This window comes from Bombus vosnesenskii, unplaced genomic scaffold (assembly GCF_011952255.1).
Source record: "Bombus vosnesenskii isolate JDL3184/JDL3185 unplaced genomic scaffold, Bvos_JDL3184-5_v1.1 scf7180000013288, whole genome shotgun sequence".
Classification (NCBI taxonomy): domain Eukaryota; kingdom Metazoa; phylum Arthropoda; class Insecta; order Hymenoptera; family Apidae; genus Bombus; species Bombus vosnesenskii.
Window position 1 is genome coordinate 896,509 of NW_022882941.1, and position 27,846 is coordinate 924,354.

The 27,846-nt window shown below is 41.7% G+C and overlaps 1 protein-coding gene across 2 annotated transcripts; it reads right to left on the reverse strand.

Moving 5' to 3' along the window:
• Positions 1 to 406: 406 nt before the first annotated feature.
• LOC117232429 lies at positions 407 to 27,846 on the reverse strand. 2 transcript variants are annotated; one of them, XM_033491783.1, is made up of 4 exons: positions 27,757 to 27,846; positions 14,734 to 14,850; positions 5,610 to 5,806; positions 1,819 to 3,029 (listed from the first exon to the last, which is right to left on the reverse strand). In XM_033491783.1, exons 2-4 carry the CDS (start codon positions 14,819 to 14,821, stop codon positions 2,145 to 2,147), a joined length of 1,170 nt encoding a protein of 389 aa, XP_033347674.1. In that variant the 5' UTR covers positions 14,822 to 14,850; positions 27,757 to 27,846; the 3' UTR covers positions 1,819 to 2,144. The 2 variants fall into 2 exon arrangements, with proteins under 2 accessions (XP_033347675.1, XP_033347674.1); XM_033491784.1 differs by lacking the exons at positions 14,734 to 14,850; positions 27,757 to 27,846 and adding an exon at positions 6,124 to 6,296 and having other exon boundaries at positions 407 to 3,029.

Consider the following 27,846-nt stretch of genomic DNA (forward strand, 5'->3'; position numbering starts at 1 on the left):
ACCCGTGACTCGGAGATAAAAGCGAAAAACTTTCGATGGAAATTCCGTGAAATTAGTTAAAAATTGAAAGCGGCAAACTGGGGACATTACATAAGTGCAACGAAAGAATCACAGAGAAAATTTGCGTGTATAAGGTACGCTAATTTTTTAACGAAATAATGTGTAATATACAGAGTCCTGTGTGCTACTGGATGTTATATAGTTATAGCTTTCTTCATTACGATACGAGGTAAATTGGCGGACATTATTGAACTTGAGACTCGCTGTGGCTCTCGTGCATAGGATGCTCCATAGGTTCGTGTAGAGAAGTTTGCTGGGCCCGAGGAATATTTTTCTTAAGTTTTAATTTGATTTTTGATTTTAATAAAGAAACGCTGAAAAATTGCACTATATTATTATTATTTATTATTATATATTACACTTTGAAATTTTGCATAAATGTGATTAATTCTGTGTAAACGATGTAATATTTTGCAGTAAAACTTAATAATACTTATTGCGCTTGAAAAGACTCACAAATTTAGATTTCATATAGATACAATTAGTGGTAAAGATTATTTATCTATCGCAAACGAACTTTTCTAATTCAAAAACATATTTGATGGAAAATGGAGGTTTTAGACGATCGAAGAATGTTAAAGTTCCAGGTTTTTCTACAATTGAAGAGATGAAACTTTATTACACCTAGACTGTCGGAAATTAAATGCTATAAATTATATAAATAGCTAATTATATATAGTGATATAAGGTTATCAAGGTTCTTTTTGCAGAAGTGGTCTCAAATTATACATAAATTACATAGAAAAAAGTAAATAATAACATAAATCAATGGATAACTTATCTTTTCGATAATTATACAAGTAGCACTTGCTTAACAGTAGTTTGCATTTAAAAATATATTGCCACTCTGGAATATGTAGATGTTGCTTTTTGTGAGATATAAAACACGGTTGACTTGGAAATATAAAACGGCTTTCCCGTACAACATTTAATAGCTAGTCTTTCAGTAGATGACAGTTATAAATGGATGCATTGTAACTAAATAATAAATTAAAATTTTTTTGTAATAAATTTATATGGAAGACGGCAGAATATTTAATATATTCAATTTCTCTTTTCAACAATACCTTTACTATATGATTTTGAATATGATTAGTCGCTTTATTCGTGACTCGCTGTAGTTTTTGAAATCGAATATTCTTTGAATATTTTTCACTTTAATAGCTGAAGACTAAAACTATAGTAGATTTTAGTAAATATATTTCGTTTGAGAAAAGAAGTATAAATTGCAATGCTTAAAAGAATATCTTTCTTTATAAATCCGGTCAACTACTTATTTACAACGTTGCAACTGTTATCATTTAGTACTCGCACTTCAAATTATTACATTATTACATTATAGTAAGGGATAGTAAGATATAGTAAAAAAGTTATTTGGATACTGAAAATTCGAATAAAAATGATAAATCAAATTTTATTCATCACTAATGGATAAATATACAATAGGATAAGAATGAATTCGAATAACATAATAAAAATTCGAAAGAATAAATAAAATACGAGATATTTGTATCTTTCCTCTATATTTGAAAGACAGATTATCACGTTTATTATCATTATTTTTTAATTCCTTGAATTTTATTGTAATTTGTAGTTTTCATCTATTTCCATGACATTTTTTTATCCTGACAAAATATTTTTTAGCTATTAGCTGTACAGATTATATAATTTTTTCATATAAATTTAGTACGATCGTTCAGTAACAAGTCGTTCCTCCTTATAAATTTAAAAATACGTGTAAGATATTTGTTTTTTAATAATTTGGTAAAATACTAACCTGGGTTATTCTGTACAATGCATATTTAATTTCATGTTTCTCTTAGAAATTTGTCCAACATTTCATTTACAGCAAACACTATAAGCGAACTGAAAGTGTTCATATCAAAAGCAATATACATACTTAATATTTAAATACAATGTTAATTCTGTTCAAAACGAGTAATTAATTCGTTATATATACATACATATGTATGATATATTCGCAAGAATGTCAATCTTGAGATCGTTTCCGAACAAAACCATTATCTTGGAAATTCTGTCACACAATTGCAGCTCTTCCTTGACGAATTCTACAAGTTCTCACGCTACACGCAAGTACCTTTATATCCAAATGCAGTATCAGAAGTTTGGCTGCAAGATGATTGGTTCGATCGACAAAAGCTATTTTTCTTCTCTTTGGGTATTTGTTTAATAAATGTCTTTTGTTCCTCCGCCATAATCCTGCCTCTCTCTTCCTCGCCCGATGTATCTTTTTCCCCGATTTTCCCAACGTTGCCGTTGCTTAAATGCCGTTCCATTTGAATTCCTTCTGTCGTTTTCTCATTTTTTCCCAAAAGGTTGCACATACTAACGCGTTTTTCTCTCAACAAGAATTTATCAAGAGTTACATTAGGTCTGGCCAACACATCCATTCTGTCAAAATGGTAAGCACTACCCATGCGATCTCTCTGCAGTGATCTGGCTAATACGTCCATTCTGTCGAATTGACAGATACTTCCACCGCGATCTCTCTGCAATGGCCTGGCGAGAACCTCCATCTTATCGAACTGGCAGATGCTCATTCCACGATCTCGTTGCCATAATTTTGGCGAAGCATCGAATTGACAAACACTTATTCCTCTGTTTCGACAAAAAGATTTGGTTGTCTCGGTTTTGTCCAGCTGATAGACGCTTGTCTTTCGTTCGTCTAGCAATAATTTCGTGGAATCGCAGGCCGGCTTAAAATTCTTTAAAGTATCCTGTTCACTGGAGGAGTCGAGCGTGTTATTTTCCGTAAACACGGAAAATTGAAGGTCGAACGCGCTTTTCGTGCGACGCGCTGTACCTCCGCCACCTGGGAGAAAGGACACGCTGGAACCAATGAACGCACTGTTTTGCCTCGGTCTCATTTGTCCCAAAGCATAGTTCGAGTCGTGCCTTATTGGACACTCTTCGCAAAGAATATTGCATTTCGAGAATGTGCGTCGGTTCTGTGAACAAACAAACAGATGATTTGTAAATTAATTTTAATCGCCACTTGTAAACAGTTCAATTGATCTTTGTAATCTACATTCGTGTTTGGAGTGGTTTGTTTAGAGAAAGTCGCGATGAACAGGGTAAAATATGATTTGACAGATTTGAAAAGTATTACCTACGTTACCTACGTTTTATATAAAATTAAGATGAATAGATCATTATTCTAGGTATAATTAAGATTATGATGTATACATGTCTATATCATTTTGTTTACATATAAATCAAACTTTTATCAAAAACAGTATTCCATTTGGAAATTTTAATATCTCAAAAATCAGTTTAATTTCTATAGAAAATAAATTGTCCATTAATTTTTAATTTATTTAATGGTAATTCAGATTTTTGCAACATCCTTCCATTGAAATGAATTGAATGTGTAAAAGATTCAGCCTTTCAGTATGGAATATTTCTCAATATATTGAGAAATATAAAAAATCCAGTTCCCTAGTTGGATGAAAATTTCGATTTCTTCTCTTCTCTTAATTATTAATTATTTAATACATAATTAATAAGAGTGTGTCGTATATAATATATTATTCATATTTTAAACATTAATGCATAACATTTCTCTCGTGTTTGTTATATCTACGTTATATGTTGTTGCGTTGCTCCTTTCCGTTATGAATTTATGCATATGTACGTATGTATGCCGGACAGTGGATGTAAAAAATATTTACTCAATCCATGTTTTTCAATGAAACATTTTTCCCTAAATTTTACATTTTATGTTTAAGAAGTTAAGTCTCTAATTGCATAAAAAATTGTCTAGGAAATTGTAGTAGGAAATTTGAATCTAGTAAATGATAAAGTCGAAATGTCAAAATAAATACATAGTGGTTATTTGGAATCACGACGAAGAAATCAGAAATGAATCGGTGGACGGTAAAAGTAAAATAGCATTCCAGAAGTGCAAAGTTTGAAAACAATCCATATTGTAATCTGCACGCGCGCACGTGTTTGTGTGTGTCCAAGTCCGTGTCAAGTAATAAAAGTTGATAGAAATGCAGCGATTTATTGTGATACCGATAACAAAGTATTTTTTGTTTTCTTTCTGATAAGGAACTAGAAGTTTGAAAGCAACTAATTTTAGCAATAAATAATATGCGGTCCTGCAACACAAGTTATAAATGTATAATATTTCGCATAGGATAATTACGGGAAGAATGCGGCACATTTTTTCAAGGATAAATGTTGTTGGTAGTGGATTATGTGTTGGGTATTAAGAAATTGTATGTTATTTTTATAGTCGCATTGTACAACCTCGATTTGGTGGAAAATGATGTAAGATAGCTGCGTTCGGGTCAAGCATCTCTGAAATAATAATAGATGATTTGAAAGATTGATAAAAATTGACTAAGATCTTTCGATATTTTTGTCTTTAGATTTGAATTTTATCTTTATATTTTTCTTTTTATGTTTTTATATGAAGTTTCCTGCAATTTGTCCTGGCGGACGTTCAGAAAGCTGTTATACCTTGATTAAGAGTAACGTATGGATGTTATTCTCGTTGGATTTGATCGTTAAATATCCGTTAAGTAAGTTTCAACCAGAAAGCTTAGAGCAATTAAATTCTGTTAGTTGAGCGGAACGCCAATCAGGACGCAGCCATTGATGTTTAATTGAGTTAAGAAATTTCAATTAGTTCGTCTCAATTAGAAGATGCCATCAATAATTCAGTCAGTCTCAAGTAAAAAATTTTTTATTACTATATAATTAATTAGGATTGTGTAGGAGTCTTTCGATCATCTTACGTTAGGTCCACATTGTTGTTTACAAATTACGTTCTTCAACAGCTTTGGACACTTGTGAACTTATTTGTGAACAACGAGTAGTGAACAGAGAACACTCCTTATTCAAGAGACGTTACATCAAAGGTACCAATTATAATACAGGATCCAGATGTATTCGTGCCTGCAGTAGAGCTGGTGTATTATTTGCAAATAACTTATGAGCAGATGTAAAGCAGCTTGTAAACTTTGATGTTACTGCCTTCTGAACAATCAGCGTGAGTATCGTTCGTTGATAGAAAATTTAACGTAATCAACATTCCTTCTTTGACTGAAATTGATATTCGAAAATTTATACTTGTTTCTAATATTTATTGGATTATGGTAAGTAATTTCTCATAGGTCCGAGTAATTTGTCATATGACATTTCGATAGAATTTTTCAATTCATCTTCGTTTTTTAATAAATTATTTGTCTCTTGTATCAAAATTTATTCTCTTCCAGCATCGATGCTCTAAATCATTTTTTCTTCTAACATTATTTGTTTTTACTATGAAACATGCAATTACATGCAATATGAGCAGCAAATCTTTACATATATTGAGATTTATAGACGAACAAAATTAACAAGTGGCTGCGCGTACCAACACTAAACGAGTAACAATGCTACAACTATGAATAGCTTGCAAACAATTTTAGCCAGTCTGAACTCAGCATTAGACAGCACGAAGGTCAATACACAGTACACAGTACTAACGTATAGTCATAAAATATCAATTATAAATAAAATATATATTTATGCATTACCTGTAGTTGATTTTGTTCAATCGTGGTACAATTTTGTTCGTCTTGTGGCAGGAATTTCGGTTGAGATGGTTCCAACATTCTTATCTTGCCCCATCGATTGAAGAATAATGCAATTGCCGTAGCCCATAGAAAGAGTACGAAAATAACTATCAAGGCCTCTTCAGCTCTGAGTATAACTGCACCTAGTTCTGGACTGCCTATTACAACATCGTTCGAGTTACTATTTAAAGTTTATTGTCTAACTAAATATAACACTCTTGTGAACAAAACTGTTTGAGGGTCTTGGGTAAGAGCCGTGTCCGAAAGGAATTTCCTCCGGACGTTTCCCTACTACTGCAGCTACCTTCTTCAGGTATCGAAGGATCCACTGAAATCGATGTACATCGTGAAGATCTCTTTGTTTTTATATAGGTGAGACTTCAAACAGTATAGTTCACAACAGAGTTATGTATGACAATCCGTGGCATGAAACTTTCAAATCTGTTGTACAGTAATTAATTCCTTAAATATTTACGATTTAAACAGTAGGTATTTTATATGTCGTTCAGTTTCCGACTGAACGCACAAAGGCTAATGAGTCCTCTGGATGACCAAGATGATTTTCTTGGCTAACCGCTAAAGGCTCTAGGGCAAACACATCTGCGATATACCATATTCCTCGAGTATCCTCAATGATTCCTGAATGTGACGGTAATAATATTGCAAGGTTTCCAAGCAACAATTTACTCACTGTTGCGTTCTTCCCGTTACTAATATTACAAACCTTATTTCCTTAAAAGCCAAAGTGAAAGAGAAAGTAGAACATCTGTTTAGAAAGATTTTTTTTCTTTTTATTTACAAGTACTTTACAATCAATTGTCACATTGAGAATTTTGAGTAAGTTTCTCTGGCGTGGCGCAATAACATGACTAATTATTTATAATAAGTTTATGTCTAGTTGAATCTAGTGCTTAGATCTAAAGGATAGTGTTTTCTTAGCCTGCGGATCTGGTCCGACGTATTAAGTAATTTAGTAACTAGGGGGTTTCGATGGTTATTAACTCTTATGATATATCTATTAGTACATTTTGTTATTCCTTCTTTGACTGTGGGTATCTTGAGGTCGCGATGTATTGTTTCGTTGGTAACATACCAGGGTGCATCTATTAGGGATCTTAGAGTTTTCGATTGGAAGCGTTCAAGTATTTCAATGTTGGAATTACTTGCTGTTCCCCATAGTTGGATTCCGTAGGTCCAGACAGGTTTTATTATAGTCTTGTAGAGCGTAATTTTACTCTGCGTGCTCAAGTCGGAACATCGGCCAATGAGCCAGTAGAATTTTTTTAAGTTTGGCCTTGAGTTGCTTCGATTTGTCTATGATGTGTTGTTTCCGTGTCATTCTCCTGTCCAGAGTCATGCCCAGATATCTGATTCAATCCTTGTTAGGAATTGTAATGTTATTAATGATCACCTGAGGTCAGGTTTGTTTTCGCAGGGTGAAGGTTACATGTGTGGATTTATTTTCGTTAATTTTGATGCCCCATTTGTGGAACTGCCTAGAAAGATGAAACAGGATTTCGAATTGTTATAATCTATTTCGAACTGTTATAATATCGAATAAAGCCGATTCAACTCCGCTCGCTTATCTCTTACGCTACTCGCTCCCATTCGAGAGTTATACGCGTAAAAATAATTTATCTTCTTCTTCAAAATGTTTTCAAAATGTCGTAATTTTGGCAGAATGCAATATTTATCTTTATACAGCTATATATTTTGTAACTTTATCATACATTATCGAGCTTTATTATGTTGATTAATATTTATTAGCAGATTTATTTGACAACACTAATCGAATAGCAAACATCCTCGAGGTTCGCCGAAATTTTACTAGAACTGTTGCACGTCAAACCACTCTGATACTCCTTTGCTTTAGTTTTATCAAACTCCTACTCCAAACAACGCCCAATGCTGCCAACAATCATACGAACAAATTTTTTTAATAATCTCAACTCGAACGCTTGCATGTTCGTCGTTAGAAGAAAATTTCACGTTAGATATCACGTTAATCGCACTTATGGGGTTTGAGTTTTGCAAGAAGCAGGATAATCTTCTCGGAAGCATTGTGTCCCTAAGACGGTGAAATACAGATATCCTACTCTGTCGGCGGCAGCGTCTTTTGAATTTTTAAAACATTGGTAGAACTTATTGTCACAGGCGTAGCTTAACCTGTTCAAAAAATTGTGTATTTGTTCGTCTATTCTTTTGTCGCTTTTTCAGATCATATTTTACTCTTGCTGTTGTTCTCTTCGTTCGATTTGTTTAGCGGAACGTTTGCGCTGAAAACAACTGTTCGAAACAGGATTCGACGTTCGACGGATCGCGAGGCAGTTGGCTAGGCAGGCGTAACAATTCGTATACAGTGTTACATCCAATCGCGTGTATTTTTTACTCAGCGCTCGCTACAAATTCGGTTGCGAAGTCGAATCGTTCAACGGCCTGAACATTACTTGAGACTTCAAAAACTAGCAATGATTGATGCTCCGCGCGTCGAATTATGGATCGCCCCGCCGCTCTGCGTAAGAAGATCTATATCTCACAGGAAGAATGAAATTAAGAACGGCTACCTCGAGGCGCGACCGTATCAGACGAAATTCTGGCAAAAGCAAAAAGAAAGCGAAATTAAGAAGAATTCCACAGGTTGTGCTCGGAACCTGTGGGCTCAATTATCGTGTGTCTGGCAGCATGCGTCGGTTTCGTTATACGATTGTGGACATCGGAAGGCGTTGCTCCTGCTCTCTTGCCTGGGTATGTTATGCTTACCTTTTCCATTGGTTGATCTAGATCATTGCCGGCGAATGCGTCGGCGGTTCTATATTGGATTTCCCATGCGTGAACAGAAACGATTTCAGGACGTGCATGGTAGTCTTTTGTAGGAAAATGTTAAGGAGAAAGATGAAAAGCAGTTGACCAGTTTCACTGCGTCTAATCGGAAATTACATGCGAAAAAGCGAGTGTAACAAGTCCGGAAATTGAACTGCTGTCCGACGAAATTTATCTACCAAATTAACAGATAAATTGTATCGGTGTGCACTGCTGCGTGTTTGCGTTTCGTAATGGTTATTATCTTTCCGTGGCACGAAGTAAAACACGAAACACTCGAAACACGATATCGATATCTTATATGTCGGAGAGGTGACAGCTATAGGGTTGTGGGCGTTTGATAAATCTTCATTGGAACTGGCCATCGTCGCGGTATAACAAAGGTACGGTTTGCTAACACGAGTATGGATAGTACAGGTTTGACAATCAACCGTGCCGGTTGGACACTCGCGATACTAGTGATATTGGTCTTAGGTTCAATAACGAATCCGCGGCCAACGGGATGATAGATCTACTTGCGCGGTACACTAACTCAAGCGTGTAACACTCACGAACCGTAAGGCGTTACTCCTCGTCGACGAGATCGCAAAAAAAAGAAGAATGCATCTCCGTCCCGATGATGCCACCGAGGAAAACTATGATGGGGTGTGTCTAAGGACGCGAAATCATCGGATTCGTCGAGACAAACCTTCGTTCAGAAAGTAAGGGAAATTGGCGTTGCTGCTAATTGGTCAATTTCTATATCGGTGGTTAGAAAGAGAGGATAGCCGCCCTCGAGGGAAAGTTGCTAGTGGGAGACGCCGCTCGTTGAAAAATAGGTCTCCCCTATTTTTCCGTAATTGGGACAAAGACTGTTTGTCTATTTGAAGGACTTTAGTTGACTAAATCTTAAGATTTATAACGGGCCCTCAGGCTAGCTGAACATGTACTGCGGAAACGCGTCGACATCTGGCAATCATCTTACTCGAAGAATAGGGTCTGCGTGTGGCGAGCTACGGGACAGAGACCGTTGGAATGTTTACTGTCGAGTGTTACGGCTATTTCCTTTTTAAAGAGAGCTATAGAGTTACTCCATGCCCTTGTTAGACAAAGCGTTCATCCTGTGACCGCGGCTACGTTCGGCGACTGACTGTCGCCCCGAGCCCAAGTTTATTATCACAAATCGCAAACAAGTACAATGGTAGCAAATCGCTTAATTACAGCTGTTAACTTTAATTACAATTCTACGGATTCTCCGAAGTTCCAGAGGGAAGGTCTCCGGTGTCCTCTCATCTCTGACATGTAGATTGCGACACACACGATTCGGACCGATTTATATATGTCAATCATCTTCGTCACGTAAATTATTCGTTAGTTTGAATCACGAATAAACAAAGCATGGGCATTGAAGTTTGCTTCGCATGGCGAGGAATAATATTCCAAATATAGCTTTATTGGTAATAAAAAGACAAAAATTTCCATTCATACATACTTGGTATCTTCAATGCATACATCTATCGCTATACCTAAACGATTGCTACTTGCTGTCGCATAGAAATGACATTTCACTGCTTGGAAAATGTTCATACTGCTCTTGTAAGTCTCGCGAAATCCAGCTCACCTCGCACGTAATCTGCTCGGCGGCGTATCTCGATGAAAAACTTTTTTTTTATTTTTTCTTTTATTAACGTGAAGGAAATCTGCGCAGACACCAGGTCGCTTCTCGGGAAAAGCGGCTTGGTAGTACCGGACTCCAACCGACTAAAACCTCCACGATGACCGTCCCGGCTGCGATCAAGAGGGGCCCGGGCCCCACGTCACACCGCGCCTCGTCGTCGGAGCCGCCGTGCCAGGCAGTCCGGTTCCCCTACCGGAACTGCTTTGCGGCCCCGGAACGCTGAGCTGCCAGCGCCTAAGTTTGCACCCCAAGGGGAGCGCCGCGGACCTAGCGTGCCTCACCGAAGCGCGTCCGTGGCCTCTGCCGCGCCCTCGCCGGTCAATCCTCTCAGGGTGAGAGTACCGCACCCTCACCCTCTCCGCGGCCTCTTTTCGAAGCAAAACTTGCGCACAGAAGGAGGTCACGGCCCTCCTCCTTCTCTCGCTTACCAACAATGCCTCGAGCATCGTCAGCGGCGAGAGGACCCATCCGATTTCCACGATGAGATCGCTGCGCGGCCGCGCCCACGCCGGGCAGTATTTCAGCGTGTGCTGCTCCGAATCCACGCTCGCATCGCAGTGGTGGCAGCGCGCGGGCACCTCCTTCCTGATTCGATGCAGATACTCACCGAAGCAGCCGTGTCCGGTGAGCATCTGCGTCGCCCTGCAGGTCAGGGTAGGCCCGCCGCCGTTCAACAAAACCTCCCAGTTTGGAAGGACGGCCCCGAGGACCCTTATCCCAGGCGTATCCGCTCTTGTGTCAAGGCTGGCGCGCCATCTGTCGAGCAAAGCCCGCCGAGCCCGAACCCTGACGTCGGCGCCCGCCGGGCCCACCCCGCCCGACACATTCCGAGTGTGGAGGTAAATCTCGCGACACCCTAGGGCCTGCAATTCGAAGGGTGGAAACCCGGGGAGCACCGCCGCTGCCGCCGCCGAAATGGTACGGAAGCCCCTCACTACCCTGATGGCCACCGTCCTGTGCAGCCTCCTGATCACTAGGAGCTTGCGACGATTGGTCATCAAGTCCTCTGCCCAGATCGGAGCTCCGTAGAGGAGCTTCGATCGCACCACACAGGCGTACAGCCGGCGCGCTCCTACGTCAAGCCCGCCCAGCCGAGGCAGCAAACGTCCTAAGGCGTTCGCCGTCGTCTCAACAGACGGCGCCAGGCACTCGAAGTGAGCGCTGAAGGTCCAGTGGCTGTCGAGGGTTAGGCCCAGATACTTCATGCTGGTTCCGACCCCGATCTCAGCCCCTTCCAACCTCAGGCGATAGCCCGGTGGAGGCGTCCCGTAATCGGCCTTGCGGCAAAACCACATTGCCTCGGACTTCTCGGGGACACCCTCAGTCCCAATCCTTTGATCTCGGTAACCACGCAGGCCACCGCCAGCTCCGCCAGGCGGACGGTTCTACCTCATGCCGTGCCCCAGACCAGCACCAACGTGTCGTCGGCGTAGCACGCCAGTGCCGAGTTCGGAAGCACCAGCGTCCGAAGCACTGCGTCGTACGCGATGTTCCACAGCAACGGACCCAACACCGAACCCTGCGGAGGCCCGCGGTGTACAGCCCTCCTGGTCACCCCTCCTCCGCGGACGGTGCAGACGATACTCCGGTCCCCGACGAACGCTCGGATCACACCCCGCAGGTACACGGGCACCCGATGAAATTCGAGGGCCCGGCATATCCTGTCCCAGGGGATGCTGTTGAAGGCGTTGACCACGTCCAGCGACACGGCCTGCGCCACGTAACCACGCCGCTCGGCCCCCTCGACAAGGGAGCGGACACGGGCGACAGCGTCGGTCGTAAACCGCCTTCTCCGGAAACCGAACTGGCCGTCGTGCAGTTCGGGCACATTCCGGGACGAATGCGACTCCAGGCGGGCAACCGCCAATCTCTCCAGCAGCTTGCCCGCCTCGTCCAAAAGGCACACCGACCAGAAGGCGGAAGGCGAGTCCGGGGAGCGCCCCGGCTTCGGCAGCAGGATCATCCGCCCCTCCTTCCACGAAGCGGGGAATTCACCTCGAGACAGGCATCCGTCGAACAGACGCATTAGTCTCGGGGCTAAGACCGCGGCGACGTCTTTCCAACAGACGGGCCGGAACTCCATCGGGACCCGGAGCTTTCCGCGCTCCGATCCTTCCGACGGCCCCGGCCAGTTCTTCCTCGGTAACCCTCGATTCCGGGCTCCAACTTCCTGCGGTGACACGTGGTTCTTCTTGCGGCGGTTGAGGCTCCTGCTCCTCCTCTTCGGTAAGACTGCCATCTCCCTCGTTCGATGCTCCCGGGAACAAGCTGCCGACGACTTCCTGCAGGAACCGAGGGTCCATGCTCTCCGTTAAGGGAGGCGCCCATGGGCGGAGTTTGTTCAATAACATCTTGTAAGGGCGCCCCCAGGGATCAGAGTCGAGGCTGGCCAGCAGCTCGTCCCAGGCCCGCCTCTTCGCCTCCTGGATGGCTCGTTGCAGGGGCCTCCGCGCTTCGCAGTAGACCTCGTACAGACGAGCCACCGTGGCTTCGTCCACCCGCCGACTACGGCGGGATCTGGTGTACCGGCTCTGAGCAGAGGCGATGCACGCCTCGCGGAGACGAGCGATCTTCTCGGACCACCAGTACACGCTTGCCAAGCGTGCCCGCAACGGTCGAATAGGAAGAGCATGACGACATTTCGTCGTCGGATCTCACCCCCCCCGCCGCGACCGCGGCGCCACCGCATCCCATCCCGCGAAGATCCCGGGCCGACGGTCATAACGTCGGGTTCCTCCAACCCTCTCCGAGACCCTCCAGTTCGTGTGTCTCCTTCGCCAGACGCTTGAGCGTGTCCAGGGGCCTGGCGGCCCACCCCCGGACGGCCACGGTTGCTCGATAACGACGCAGCGGGGCCCGCTTTACAACCCATGGCTGCGGTACTGGGGTATCCCTCCCCTGCACCGTAAACGATTCTTTGATTCGTTTTTCTATCCATTGTAATTCTGAAATCGCCGAGATCGTCTATAAGGGTTTCCATCCTGGTGCCACTCATTCTTTCGCACCCTGCCCCGGTCAAGGCTGGTGCAGGGTGACGGGGAGCCCCACAAGAAGGTGAGGTGAGTGGTCTTGGTTCTCCGCACCGGATCGGCAAACTGGCGGGGGCCGAAGACGCCGACCAGTCACCATCCGGCTATAGGAGAACATCAGATTCATCGGGGTTTCCCAGGGCGTGATCCTACGCCCTGAGAACCCGTAGCCGCCTCGTGACCCCCATCTCGATGAAAAACTGATCGAGAGCCAACTAGCGAAGTTTTCGCGATCCGTATCTAGTCGATTCAAGGCCTTACGTTTGTCCAGGTATTCCTCACCTTCTTCACGCCAAGGGCTGATTTCATCTTTCTTGTACTCGGTAACGTATCACATATTATATATGTCAGAGACGAAAGGACGCCGGGGCCCCTCTGGAACTTCAGGATAACCTCCTAACATTGTAATCTAGAGTCTACTATAGCCGTAATGAAACAATCGCAGTTATCCAAGCCGATGGTAACCGTCCGGGATTAGTGACGGTGAGCTTTGGCTCGGGGCGACAGCCTGTCGCCCAACGTAGCCGCGGTCAACGGGACGGGCGCTTCGCCTAACAAAGGTGCGGAGTTATAGTATGACCCTCATTAAAAGAAATACCAATGGAGGTACGTGACAATAAAACATTCCAACGGTTCCTTCGGACAATGCATACCAGATGTCGAGGCACTTGCACAGCACAAGTTCAGTTAGCCTGAGGACCCACTATAAAACCTGGGGTTTTTGGTAATTAGGATTTTCAAACGGACAGGCAGCTTTTGTCCCAAATCGACCAATCGACAGCGACGTCAATTTCCCTTACTTTCGGAACGAGGGCTATACTCGACGAATCCGATGATCGCGTGTCTTTGGACACACCCCATCACAGTTTTCCTCTGTGGCATCATTGGGACGAAGATTCATTCTTTCTGGAGATCTCATCGACGAAGGGAGTAGCGCCTTACGATCAGTGAGTATTACACGTTTGAGTTAGATTTTGTGAGCAAGTCAGAGCAACGGGATCTATCATCCCGTTGACCGTGGATTCATTATCGAACCTAAGACCATTATCACTAGTGTCGTGAGTGCCTAATCGCCGCTGTTGATTGTCGAATCGGTAGTGTTCATACTCGTAGTATCAGGCCGTATCTTCGTTATAACACAACGATGGCAGGTTCCAATGAAGATCTAGCAAATGCCCACAACTCTATTCCTGACGCTTCTCTGACAAATACATCGTGCCAGCTACGCACTGCTACCATGCTAACATGCCCTTGTCATTTTCTGTTCTTCCAACGAGCTTTTTTCACTTTCTCTACCATTCTCTCGCTACTATTTCTCAAGATTAAATTTCTATCCTTATAAATTGCTGCGCCAGATTTTTCATGGGAGGGCAAATTGAAATGTCCGTTTAATCAAACGTAATAGCACAAAAGGATCGATTTCTCTGTGATAAACTTTAAATCTTTAGATGTATCTCGGATCTTTTGGGATCCTATGATCTAAAAAATGGCAAAGCGAATCGTGTCCATATAAAACTTTCGAATTCACGGACGATAAGAGCTACTATTGTCCTGAGTATTGTGGGATATTTTAACTCACCATTCGGATAAGTTGAATTAATTTCATCAGTGATATTCAATTGAGATGGTATCGGTCCAACGAGGATCCTGTCATCCGGAGCTTCCATCAATTCCAATTCAATTTTTGTCACGTATCCTAGACGAACAAAAATAAAACATATAATCACAAATGGTGTAAGTAAATCTTAGAAACTTTGAAATAATAATAAATAATATTATATTAATATTTTTTCGCTTACATAAATTTATTGCCACGTAGTATATTTTCTTCTGCCTTTTAATGTATTAGGCAAAATAGATTAGTCTACTTAATAATTGTAAGTTAGTTAGACGTACTCTTTTCATAGAAAAAGTTCTTTAAATAAATGTAACGTTCTTTTATTCAGAGGATCGTAACGCGTTGTAATCAAGCGCTGTGCTTATGGTCTGCTAATAGCAACGTTTTTAAGCTTGTTATGTCTAAACATTAGTTTATGCTACGAACATTCTACAATCTGCTTTTATTCAACCATATTTTTATAGAATTCTATTCAATTTTTTTAAGTATTTTTCAAACTTACCAAATTTTGTAATTATTATCATAGAAAACCTTTGAATATAACTTGTACAAGATATTCACAAAAACAATAATCGGTTTGAAATTAATGAAGATATTAATGAGTAAAAATAGCGTTCTTATTATAAGCATATGTTATATTATTATATATGTCAGGTTAACATTAGAATTTAAGGCGCGTAACGATTCTTCGTTTGAGTTAGCCATCGTTTTACGAGACAGAGATTATATTTACGCGAATATACAAGATTTTACAAAATATTATGAATATTAAGTTTAATGAATGATAAGATTAACAGACGATAAGTGTAACTAATAATTAGATTAAAGAATAATAAGTTTAACGAATAATAAGAGTAACGAATAATATATCTTACAAATAATAAATTTAATGAATAATGAGATAAACGATTAATAGGTGTTACGCCACGAGGCTTACCACGGGCTGTATTTCCTAACCGTCGCTCGCGGTCCTACAACGTCGCAGACGGATCGTCGCGGCTGCCCGGCAAACAAACATTGTAGTGGCAAGCGCACGGTTCATTAAGCAGGGCGACCTCCAGAAACGTCGACTCGTGGCCGTTATTTTACCTCGCGTAAAAGAATGTGGCGTGATCCGAACGTAGTGGGGGTCGCCTTCCAGAAAAGACCAAAATAATCGAAGGGCGGGCAGTACCTTCTGACGAGTCGAACGTGACACACCGAACATATCAGACCAATAGCAAACGAATTTATCTAGAGATCAAAGTCGAGTCAAATTTCTGTAACATCTTCATCAGATTATTGTAAAATATATTGTTCTATGTTAACCTGTTAATACAGTGTTACATTCATTAAACCACCTCTGTTATCCTAAACGAAACAGGGGAACGACTATTTCGCGGCGTCGATTAACATGATCGTAGCGAGAATTTACAACTCTCGTTGACGTGCTATCTCGCGATCGCGTCTCTCCGCGAACGGTCGTAACAATAGGTTTTACGAATAATGAATTTAATTAACACTATTAACAATGTTCCTAGGTTCACACGAATCCACGGTCAACGGGATAACTCTTTACTATGCGTAGAATAATTTTAAACACAAAAAAATACGATTGCTGAGACACTCGGTAAACTGCTCGATGTATCACTTTCCAAGGCGATCACACGAATGAATATCTGATGAAAATCTTTTTCGCTATACGACTGCATTTGTTTGTTATATGCTCGCTGGAGACATCGAGAAGGTTCCAATCGTCCTAGGCAATTTTCTGTCAAAAGTTTGTTGTATACTCTTTGGAAACATCGAGAAAGATCCAAACGCCGTTACTAGGCAGTTTCTGTCTGGAGATTGATTCCTAATACAACGTGTGTCCCATTATATCGACATCTCTAAAGTACAATTCTATGTGATTTCTAGGGAGAACAATACAACCGATCCACACCTTCATCAAGCAAAACGTTTATCCCGTGACCGTGGCTACGTTCGGCGACCAGTTGTCACCTCGAACCCACTTTCGCTTTCACAAATATCAAACAATTACAAATGACAACAATTGCTTAATTACAGCTATGATAAAATCTAGGCTGAAGCATTAGAAGACTTTCTCAAAATTGCAAAGGGAAGGCTCCGGTTTTACTTTCATCTCCGACATATATATATGTCGGGTTAACATTAGAATTAGGGTTAGGGGCGTAAAGCGAATCTTCGTTTGGATTACACATCGTCGTTATGCAATAGAGAAGACATTGGTTAGTGCAAATACGATTACCATAGAACCGGACAAGTAACCGTGGTGATTAGATACTCGAGAGACTAATGACAATGATCCTAGGTTCAATAATGATCCGCGGACAACGGGACGGTAGTCGTACGCACTCGCAAAAATCTAAATCGGATTCTGTGTTAATATTCGCTGACCGTAAGGAGTTAATCCTTTTTTTTGTCGATGAGACCGCAAGAGAGAGTGACTTTCCGTCCCGGTGGAAAGTAAGGGAAATTGACGTTGCTGCTAATTGGCCAATCTCCATATCGGTAGTTAGAAAAGGATGCTAGCTGCCCTTGAGGGAGGGTTGCTAGTGGGAGACGTCGTTCGTGGAAAAATAGGTCTCTCCTGTCTTCCCGTAACTGGGACAAAGACTGTGTATCTGTTGAAGGATTTTAGGTAACTAGATATTAGTGTTTATGACGGTCCTCGGGCTAGCCGATCACGTACTGTGGAGACGCGTCGACATCTGGTAAACATCCTGCCCGGAGAATAGGATCTGCGTGTGGCAAGCTACGGGACAGAAACCGTTGGAATGTTTACTGCCACGTGCCGCTACAAATCTTTCTTTTAAGGAGAACTATAGGATTACTCAATGCCTTTGTTAGATGGAGAGTTCGTCCAGTTGACCGCGGCCACGTTCGGCGACTAATTGTTGCCTTGAGCCCAAGCTCATTGTCACAAGTCTCAAACAAATACAATTGGTTAGAATGACGGCAAATCGTTTAGTTACAACTGTAGATTTTAATTACAATGTTTTTATGGATTTTCCCGAGGTTTCAGAGGGAAGGCACCGGTGTCCTCTTATCTCCGACATATACAATATTAGCTATTTTTAATATATTTATTTAAAGATGTTTATTAAACCCAAGATACAATTTCAAATACATTTTGGTATTCGCAATAAACGGTGAATTTTTGTAGTGATGTTTTAGGCAAAAGTACCGATACGCAACGGTACGACGTAGCCATGCTATAATATGTATCGGCGCTTTACATTTTTCGTGTTTAATATAATTTTTAGGTTTAAGCCGCTGGGGGAGCGGAGCTTCTATGTGATTTTGTTTGTGTTTGTTTTTTCTGTCCTGAAACTTGGTCGCAAAACAGGACGCTTCGGTAGCTTGCTTTTTGGGTGCTGTGTAACTTTGGGGAGGGGTGGGATGAGAGGGATGGGGCGAGGGGGGATGTCCAATAGGATTATTTACAAGTGTTTACAATATTTACAAATATTTACAATATTTACATTTTATACCTGTGTTATGCGGTGTCAGAATTGTGTTCTGTTAGTTTAATGTTTTCTCTTATTTTGCTATGGGTTCTGTACCCACCAGTATTTTTTTGTGTTTTTTCTGTGTTTGTCTTTGGTGTCTTTCAGGGGGAGGGCTATGTTGTATCTCCATCTGGAGTCTGCGGTCTGTCCATTTATGTTTTCTTCGTAAAGTATGGTTTTGATCCCTGTTTTTCTTTTTATGTGATATATTATTGGGATGTTGTTTTGGTCCTGGAGGTAGTTCTTTTCGTCTAGGTATAGGAAAGCTTCTGGGGGGGATGTGGCCTGTTGTCAGAGTGTTTTTGTAATATGCGTTGTTAGGAAATAGGCAGCTGAAAATTAAGCTGTTTTCTTTTATTTTTGCCGCTTGCGCAAGTGGTTTCTTATTAGCTTTAGGATGTGACAGTCGATGTGGTGAATGTTGGCTAGGTCGTATATTGTTTTGTTTTTTTACATATTTTTTGAATCCGCTATGTTCGGATCTGTATGTGCTCAGGCAAGCCCTGATGCATTTTCTTTCGAATATGCGGATTTTTTCCATCTGGGAGGCTGATATGTTGTACCAGATTGGGCAGCCGTAGGTAATGATTGATCTGATTAGTGCTTGGTAGCATAGTATTTTTACTTTGCTGTCGAGGTGTTTGGAGTAGAATAGTCTTTTTATTCTCCAGAATGCTTTATTGGCCTTAGCAAGTTGGGTTTCGGTGTGCTGCTTGTAGTTTAATTTGTCGTCTATGTTTATTCCTAGGTATTTTACGCAGTTTTTGTGTGGTATGAGTGCCCCTTTGTTTGCTTTTTCTCTTGCTTGGAATTTTCTGCAGTGTTCTCTTTCTGTTGGGCCGATTTCACTTAACTTGGGTCTGAACAGTATGGTTTCGCATTTGCTTGTGTTGATTTTTAGTTTCCATGCGTGGTAATAGTCGTTTATTTTTTCGAAAAGTTCTTGCAGTTCAGTTTTTATTGTCTTCGTTTTGCGGCCTGTTACGTAGGTCATCTGCGAAGGCTATGGAGCGTTTGTGGGTGGATGTATTGAGATTAAAGAGGTTCAGTAAGTCACTGTTGTAAATACTGAAAAGTAGCGGGGAATTTACTGTACCTTGTTGCAGACCGTTTGTTATGGAGAATTCTTTGCTTGATGTGTTTGCACCTTCGATCATTACGAATGTTCTGCTTGTGATCATAATGTCCCAGACTATTTTAATTAGGTGTTTAGGAAGGTTTATCTTGATCAATTTGTATATGAGATCTGGGATCCAGACTGTTAAATCAGACTGGGATCAAAAGCTTTTTCGAGGTCTATTAAGCAGGCGGCTACTCGTTGTTTTGCGTTTAGGGCCCAGCAGATGTCCGACGTAAGTTTGTTTATTGCGTGGATTGTGGAGTATTTGTGCCTGAAGCCAAATTGATTTTCTGGGATTATGTCATTTTTTGTGCAGATGGAGGTTAGGGGGTTGTTTATGATTATTTCAAATACTTTGCTTATGTTGGGGAGGAGACTTATAGGTCGTAGGTTTGTGGGCGATGAGCCGTCTTTGCCTTTCTTTGTGATAGCTATCAGTTTGGCTTCTTTCCATTTTCTGGGAAAATATGTGTTGTTTAGTGCATTGTTGAAGAGTACTGTGTAGTACCATTTTATTTTGTTCGGTAGGCGCTTGAGTAAAATGTTTGGGATGCCGTCGAAGCCGAAGGATTTTTTGTTGTTTAGTTTGGAGAAGATTGTGTTTTGTTGATTGTAATTTCTGAAGTAGTTTATTTCTGGATCTGGTTGTTTGGGGTTGTCTGCGGTGTTTTCGTTTGAGAATGTGCGGACTGTTTTGTTTAGCGTTTTGTCTTGTTCCATTTCATTTTTGAGTTTGTTTGTTTCAGCGATGATAATCCTGTTTAGTTAATCTCGGCCCATGTGTTCGTTTTGTGTGTGTATTTTGGAAAAGTGGGTGCCAATGATATCTAGTTTTTCTGTTGTTTTAGTTATTATGAAGTTACCCTCGGTGTCTTTGGTGGTGTTGTGTATTGTTATACCTGCTTCTTGGATGAGGGAGGTTTCTTCTGGGGGCAATTTGAGAGGTGGGATGGGGCTTTGTCCTTTTGGTCTGAAGATTTGATTTATTTGTGGGAACATGTTGGCTGAGTCGTTTTTGGAGATGTTTTTTATTTTATTTGTCCAGTAATGGTTTATAGAGTTTACGAATTCTTGTTTCATTTGCGCTTTTATTTTGTATAGTAGGTACTTTAGGAATTCTAATTTTTCTCTTTTGTCGTAAGAATAGTTAAGTTTTATGTTGTTTATCTTGGAGATTATGTAGCTTTTGTCTCGATGTAGCTCTTTTATTTTGTTGTTGATATAGGGCTCGCATGAATTTTTTTGTTTTATGTTTGGCACAGATTTTTGGAGAGCGATTTGTGTATGTTTTTCTATTTCGTCTATGAATGCGTCGATTTGTCTGTTTGTTAGGTTGACGTTGTTGCAGATCTTTAGGTCACAGTTTTGTAAGAGTATGTTTTGGAACTTTTTCCAGTCTGTCTTTTTGTAGTTGTACCTGGGTATCTCGGTTTGTGTTTCGAGTGTTAGGAGGTCAGATGTGTTCTTGCTTACGTGAAATATTAGGGCGTTATGGTCACTGTCATAGGCTAAGGTTTTGAGGGTGTTATTTGGACGTAGGTTTTGAAATTTTAGTCGTGCATCTGCTAGGCATATGTCCAGGTATGAGCGTCCTTTTGGGTAAGAGGGTAGCTCGGAGCTGTATAAGGTTGTTTTGTAGTGAGTGCTTTTATTGTCTAGCCAGTTTCTAATGCAGTTGCCTCTCGTGTTGTTTGTTTCGTTTTTCCAGCTCGTATGTTTTGCGTTCAGCTCGCCTGCTATTATATAGTAGTTTTCCGTTTTATTGAGCTGTAAGAGTTCGAAAAGTTTATTGAATTCGTCGCTAAATTCTTTCTGGTTTCCGAGGGTTGCGTAGACTGCAGTGATAAACAAGTTTACCTTATTGCTTATTTTTATTTTTATGATCGTTGTTTCTAGGATTTTGAAACTTGTTATTTTGTCATTTAGAATTGTTTTGTGTTTTATGGGGTTTTTTATGAGGATTGCTGTTCCTCCCCCTTGGCTGGCGTTCGGTCTGTTGTGTCTTATCATGGAGTAGTTTTTGAAGTGTACTTTGTGTTTTTTATTTAGTTTTGTTTCTGAGACGAGTACGATGTCGGGGGTTCTTTATTTATTAGGGTTAGCATACTGTATCTTTTTTGGTTTGAAATTAGAGAGTTGGCATTTATTGCTATTATTTTCAGGTGTTTTAAGTTTAATTTATGTGTTTTTTGCTGTAATTGTTGGTTTAGTGGATTTTGGCTATTCATCTTTTGCACTGAGTTCGCTGTGGAGTGCCGAAGAGTGCAGACGTGTCTCTAGTGCCCAGTGTAGTCCGAAAACAACACGTGTCGCCCAACCGTCGAAAGTGAACACAGCCAAGTGTTTCCTACCCTTTAGGGAGAAGAAAATCCCACGCACCTAACCCCAACCCGAATACTAGCCTCATAGCCTCACGACTAGTTATTCATTTTGAATTAACTAGCTCGATGATGGCCCAGGAATCACGACCAGGTTCTCCTGAGCAAATTCATAACTACCCCGCGCTGCCTCCTCCGTGGCAGAAGTGCAGCAGAACCCTCCGCACCAACGACGCTAATATTACAAAGAAAGGGAAAATAGAAACATCAAAACCAGACACGATCGACATCCGGAACGAACAATCAACGATACAAATAAACACCCACAATAGGTTCGCCGTATTGCAATCCACTAACGACGCCATGGAAATCGCAGACCCGCCGCCAAACCAACAAGCACAGAGAAAGCTCCCTCCCCCACCAATATTTGTAGATGATGTCATCGACATACAGACAATGATCAAGTCCCTAGAGAGAGATATCTGCAAGGACGACTACAACCCGAAGATTAACAACAACAAAGTAAAAATTCTGCCGATAACCCTAGACGCATACAGAAAAATCACCAAACTGCTTAAGACATTAAACGCCAACTTTCACACGTACCAACTCAAACAAGAAAGACCTTTCCGAGTGGTTCTACGCAACATCCACCACTCAGCAGACATAGACGAACTCAAATACGAACTCTCAAAACTCGGCCACGAAGTCATCAACGTAAGTAATATAAGGCATAGAGTCTCGAAAGACCCGTTATCCTTATTTTTCATAGACATAAAACAAAAGCCTAACAATAAGGAAATTTACAATATCAGTCGTCTAATGAACGCAGTAGTAAAATTCGAACCACCGCTTGTGAAAAAAGAAATAGTGCAATGCAAAAGGTGCCAAAGGTACGGTCATACGCAGAAATACTGCAACCATACTTTCCGCTGCGTTAAATGCGCAGGCACTCACTCCACTGACCAGTGCGCCAAATCACCGGAAACCCCAGCGAAATGCATCCACTGTCAAGGTGACCATCCTGCAAACTATAAAGGCTGCTCAGCCTACAAAACCCTGTATACAAACAGGTACCCTAAACTCAGAGCAAAAGATGTAACCAACCAAACACCCAGCCAGCCGAAATTCACGACTACCCCAATCCCCTCAACCAACCAAACACCCAGTCCTACCAAATTCATCACCACCTCAACCTCCTATGCCCAAGTAGTACAAGGCATCCAAAATAACCCGAATAGCCAAAGGGATCTTTCCCAAAATAGTGTCCCCAACTCACCTAACACAGACAACTTCTCTAGGCTTGAAAAGCTAATAGAGAAACAATCGGAGCAAATAAATCACTTGCTATCGCTACTAACACTCATCGTGGAAAAATCAGCACGCCCCGACTCAAAATAAAACCAAGGCGCATAGCACTCTGGAACGCCAACGGTCTAGCGCAACACAAACTTGAACTAGAACTCTTCTTAAAACACCAGCAAGTCGACGTAATGCTCGTATCGGAAACCCACTTCACCGACAAGAGCTACCTGAAAATAAATGGTTACAAATTCTACCATACTCAACACCACAGCGGAAAGGCCCACGGTGACACCGGAATAATAATCAAAGCAAGTATTAAGCACTACGAACTTCCATCATTCCAGAAAGACTACCTCCAAGCAACAAACGTAGCAATATAAGACTGCCATAGTACAATCACAACTTCAGCAGTATACTGCCCTCCCAGACACTCCATCGCCAAAGAAGACTTTGATAACTTCCTGGACACCCTGGGCAACAGATTCATAGTTGGAGGAGACTATAACGCCAAGCACATCCAATGGGGCAGCAGACTGGTTACAGCAAGAGGCAAAAACCTCTTAAACAGCATAATAAACAACAACCTCAACTACCTCACCACATACGAACCCACATACTGGCCCACTGACACCAACAAAATACCCGACCTTCTCGACTTCTTCATAACTAAAAATATCCCATCAAGACACGTCCAGATCAACTCCTCGGCTGATCTCTCCTCTGATCATTCTCCCGTGATAGCAACAGTCAGTTCAACAATCATCGAGAATACACCTAATGGCTCCATTCACAACCAACACACCAACTGGCAGCTCTTCAGAGAAGTCTTTACACACTCAACCTCAGCCTTCACCCCACTAAAAACAAAGGAAGATATCGAAGCAGCCACGGAATACTTAAACACGAGCATAATAAACGCAATCCGCCTCTCCACACCGACAAAGCCATCTAACAGCAAACAAGAATATCCCCAATACATACTAAAAAAAATAGCAGAAAAACGTAGACTAAGAAGAGTATGGCAGACCCATAGAACACCGAAGGACAAACGCAAACTTAACAACGCAACTAGAAAGCTATCCAGAACCTTAAGAAACTATAAAAACAACTGTTTCCATAAATACCTCGCCAGCTTATCCCCCACAGCCGACGCCAACTACTCACTATGGAAGGCCTCCAGGAAACTCACACGCCCCCCACAAATAATCCCACCTATCCGCCGTCCGCAAGGTGGATGGGCGCGAAGCCCTATAGAAAAAGCCGACCTGTTTGCAAAACACTTGTCAAAAGTATTCAAACCCCATTCCCCCCAAGCCGCCGCGGACGTTACTGAATACCTGCACACCCCCTTCCAAATGTCCCCTCCTATCGAACCCTTCTCCTCTGCTGAGACTATAGAAACAATCAGTCGCCTAAACCCCAAGAAAGCAGCAGGACACGACCTAATAGGCAATAGAGCAATCAAGGAACTTCCCACAAAAGGGATAGCACTCATCACATCGATTTTTAATGCTATCCTTCGCCTGGAACACTATCCTAAGGCTTGGAAAATCTCATTGATTACCCTCATCCCTAAACCCGGTAAACCGATATACGAAACCTGCTCCTATCGCCCAATCAGTCTTTTACCTACCCTGTCCAAACTATTCGAGAAGATGCTCACGAACCGACTCCTTCCAATCCTAGAGAAGTTGAAAACACTCCCAGATCACCAATTCGGCTTCCGAAAACATCATTCTACAGTAGAGCAAATCCACCGCTTAACTCATACGATCAGCCAAACACTCGAAAAGAAAAAATATTGCTCAGCGGTTTTCCTAGACATCCAACAGGCACTGGACAAAGTATGGCATGAAGGGCTACTTTACGAGCTTAAAAAGATCTTACCCCACCCCTACTATTCCATCCTAAAGTCCTACCTAACCAATAGACAATTCATGGTTAAATGCCTAGACGCCACTTCCACAACATCCCCAATAGAATCTGGCATACCCGAAGTTAGTGTCCTCGGACCACTGCTGTCCTCCACCTACACTGCCGATTTACCTATATCAACAGAGATAACAATAGCGACATTTGCAGACGACACAGCGCTATTAGTTACTCACGCAGACCCGGTAATAGCCTCATCCACTCTCCAGCGAAGTCTCGACTCCATGGAAAAGTGGTTTCATAAATGTGGCTTCAAAATTAGTGAAAAAAATCCTCACATGTAACCTTCACGCTCCGAAAACAAACCTGCCCCCAGGTCATCATCGACAATGCAACAGTTCCTAGCAGAGACTCAGTCCGATACCTGGGCATGACCCTGGAGACTAACGTGGAAGACACACATCTCAGATAAAAGGAAGCAACTAAAGGACAAACTAAAAAAACTCTATTGGCTCACGGGCCGACGCTCCAAACTAAATTTACAGAACAAAATTACCCTCTACAAGACCGTAATAAAACCTGTCTGGACCTACGGAATCCAACTATGGGGAACAGCAAGTTACTCCAACATTGATATACTCCAACGCTTCCAATCGAAAACGCTAGGATCCTTAATAGACGCACCTTGGTATGTTACCAACGAAACAATACACCGCGACCTCAAGATATCCACCGTCAAAGAGGAAATAGCAAAATATAGCGACAGATATAGCAAAAGAATCAACAAACACCGAAACCCTCTAATCACTGGCCTACTTGATACGACGGACCAAATTCGCAGGCTGAAGAGGCACTACCCGCTAGACCTAAACGCTAGATTCATTTAGTTATCCAAATTAAGCATATTCACTTACTTATAATACCTATAAATTATACTTATCTATAATAAGTATCAACTTATTATAAATAAACAGCCATGTCACTGCGCCACGCCAGAAAAATTACTGAAAATTCTCAACGCGAGAATTGATTGTAATTTCAACCAATAAATAAAAAAGAAAAATCTTCTGCACTGTTAAAAGTGCTGAAGATGGCGTTGATCCTTTCTCCGTGTGTCGATAGTGTTTTTTTTATTTCATTTAATTGCGTTTGTTGGTCTTTTTACGCTTGTAGTATGCTTTTTTTGAAGTCTTCGATAACGTTTATAATGCTTTGTTGGGGGGTGTTATCGGTTGTAGTTGCGCTTTGGCTTGATCGTGGATTTAAGTTTGTTATTTGTGTTGTGTTTTCGATTATTTGGTTTAGTTTTGTTTGTTGTTTCACTACGTCAGAAAACTTTAGTTCTGGGACGTATTTACGGCTTATTTGGGCAATTCGTTTTATCTTTGTTTCCTTGTCTTTTTTCTTTTTTTCAGCTAGCTTTTTGCGCAGTTCCACGAGTTTTGGGTATCCCTTGTAGGACGCGGGGTGTCCGTAGTTTTTGCAGTTTACGCAGAATATTTTCTCCTTGGTTACTGCTTCTGCTTTTTTGATTTTGCACTCGCCTGGGCCGCGGGGCTCGGTGCATTTTACACAGCGGTAGTTTAGGTTACAGTTTTGTGCTGTGTGTCCTAGTCGCTGGCATTTGTGGCATTGGGTTATATCGTTATTTTTTTTATTATTTTTTCCCATTTTATTTTGTAGTAGTTAAAATGGTTTATTCTTAGCAGTTTGCTTATGTTGCTGTCGGGGGATACTTGTATTATGTAAATTGGGAGCAATATATCGTTCTCCCTTGATCTTTTTGTCGTGAATCGTGTGACTTTTGTGAATTTTACGTCGTTTATTTGCAAGGCTTGTAGGTCCGTGAGTATTTCCATTTCAGTGTAGCTATTGTCTAAGCCTTTTAGCAAGTATGTTTGGTGCTTCTCTGCTTTGGGTGTATACGTGTAGAAGGTTGTGTTGGCTGCCCGAAGCGTTTCTTTCGCTGTGTGGAAATCGGATAGATTTCGGAGGTAGAGAGCATGCTTACCTGAGTGTATCCTTTTGATATAAAACTGATTGATCTTGGTTACTTTCTCTATGAGCGTTACTATGTCCTTAGGGTCTTGTAACGTTATGTTGATAGGCGGCGGTTTGTATTCTCTTGTGGTGGATGGGGCTTTCGTGCGCTCCTCTGCAGCGTGTCTTGTGGGGTGTCCGTCTGGGGTGGGACTGTGTTTTCCCATTTTGCCACGTAGTTTTTTTGTTTAATTTGCTCTAGCATTTTGTTTGGCGTTGGGTAGTTTGCTGATCCCGGCTGTGACTGTAGGTGTGGTTCTGATTCTAGCAAGCTGAATCGGTTATGTGTTGTGATCGCTGGGGGCGAGGCAGCTTTTACGGGTCTCATGTTTCTGTCTTCTTTGGTACTTTCGTCCTGGGCGGAGGGGAACTCTTGTTTTGTGTTTTTTAGGATTTCTTCTAATCCTTTGGTTCTGGCATCTAGGTTTGGTTGGGGGTTGAGTTTCCGCGTCTTTTGCGCGGACAGTCTTAAGCTTTTGATTTCCTTGGCCGCTTTTTGCGGATTTATTTTTCTTTTGGTGGGTTTTCTTGTTAGTTTTAAGGTGGGTTTCGTTGCCATGCTTTTTGCATCATTCTCGGTAGCTTCTATTTTTTTTTATATACTTTTATTTTGTCTTATTTTTTTTTTAATTTATATCACGATGATGTCACTGCAGTATTTTTCACTTTTTGCCACTTTTTCTTTTTCCTTTAGAGGGTGGTTGTTTACTTTTACGCGCACACTTTTAGGGCCTAAGCCTGCTGTCCCTTTTTAGTTTGAGAGGTCCGTCCCGTTCGGAGGTTTACGGTCAACTGCTACTTTTAATATACCTACCACTGCGATTGACATCCTGATGTTTGTGCAGTGACACTGTGACATGTCCTCTAGATCGATTTCTTCCCTCCACTCTTACAACTTTTACGC

Bases quoted from the DNA above. Each gene is read 5' to 3' on its own strand.
- LOC117232429 (XM_033491783.1), bottom strand. From the start codon at position 14,821: ATGGAAGCTCCGGATGACAGGATCCTCGTTGGACCGATACCATCTCAA. The intron at 5,807-14,733 runs GTGAGTTAAAAT...ATGTTGTAATAG, and splicing joins TAATTCAACTTATCCGAATG to GCAGTCCAGAACTAGGTGCA. The intron at 3,030-5,609 runs GTAATGCATAAA...GTTTGTTCACAG, and splicing joins TTGAACAAAATCAACTACAG to AACCGACGCACATTCTCGAA.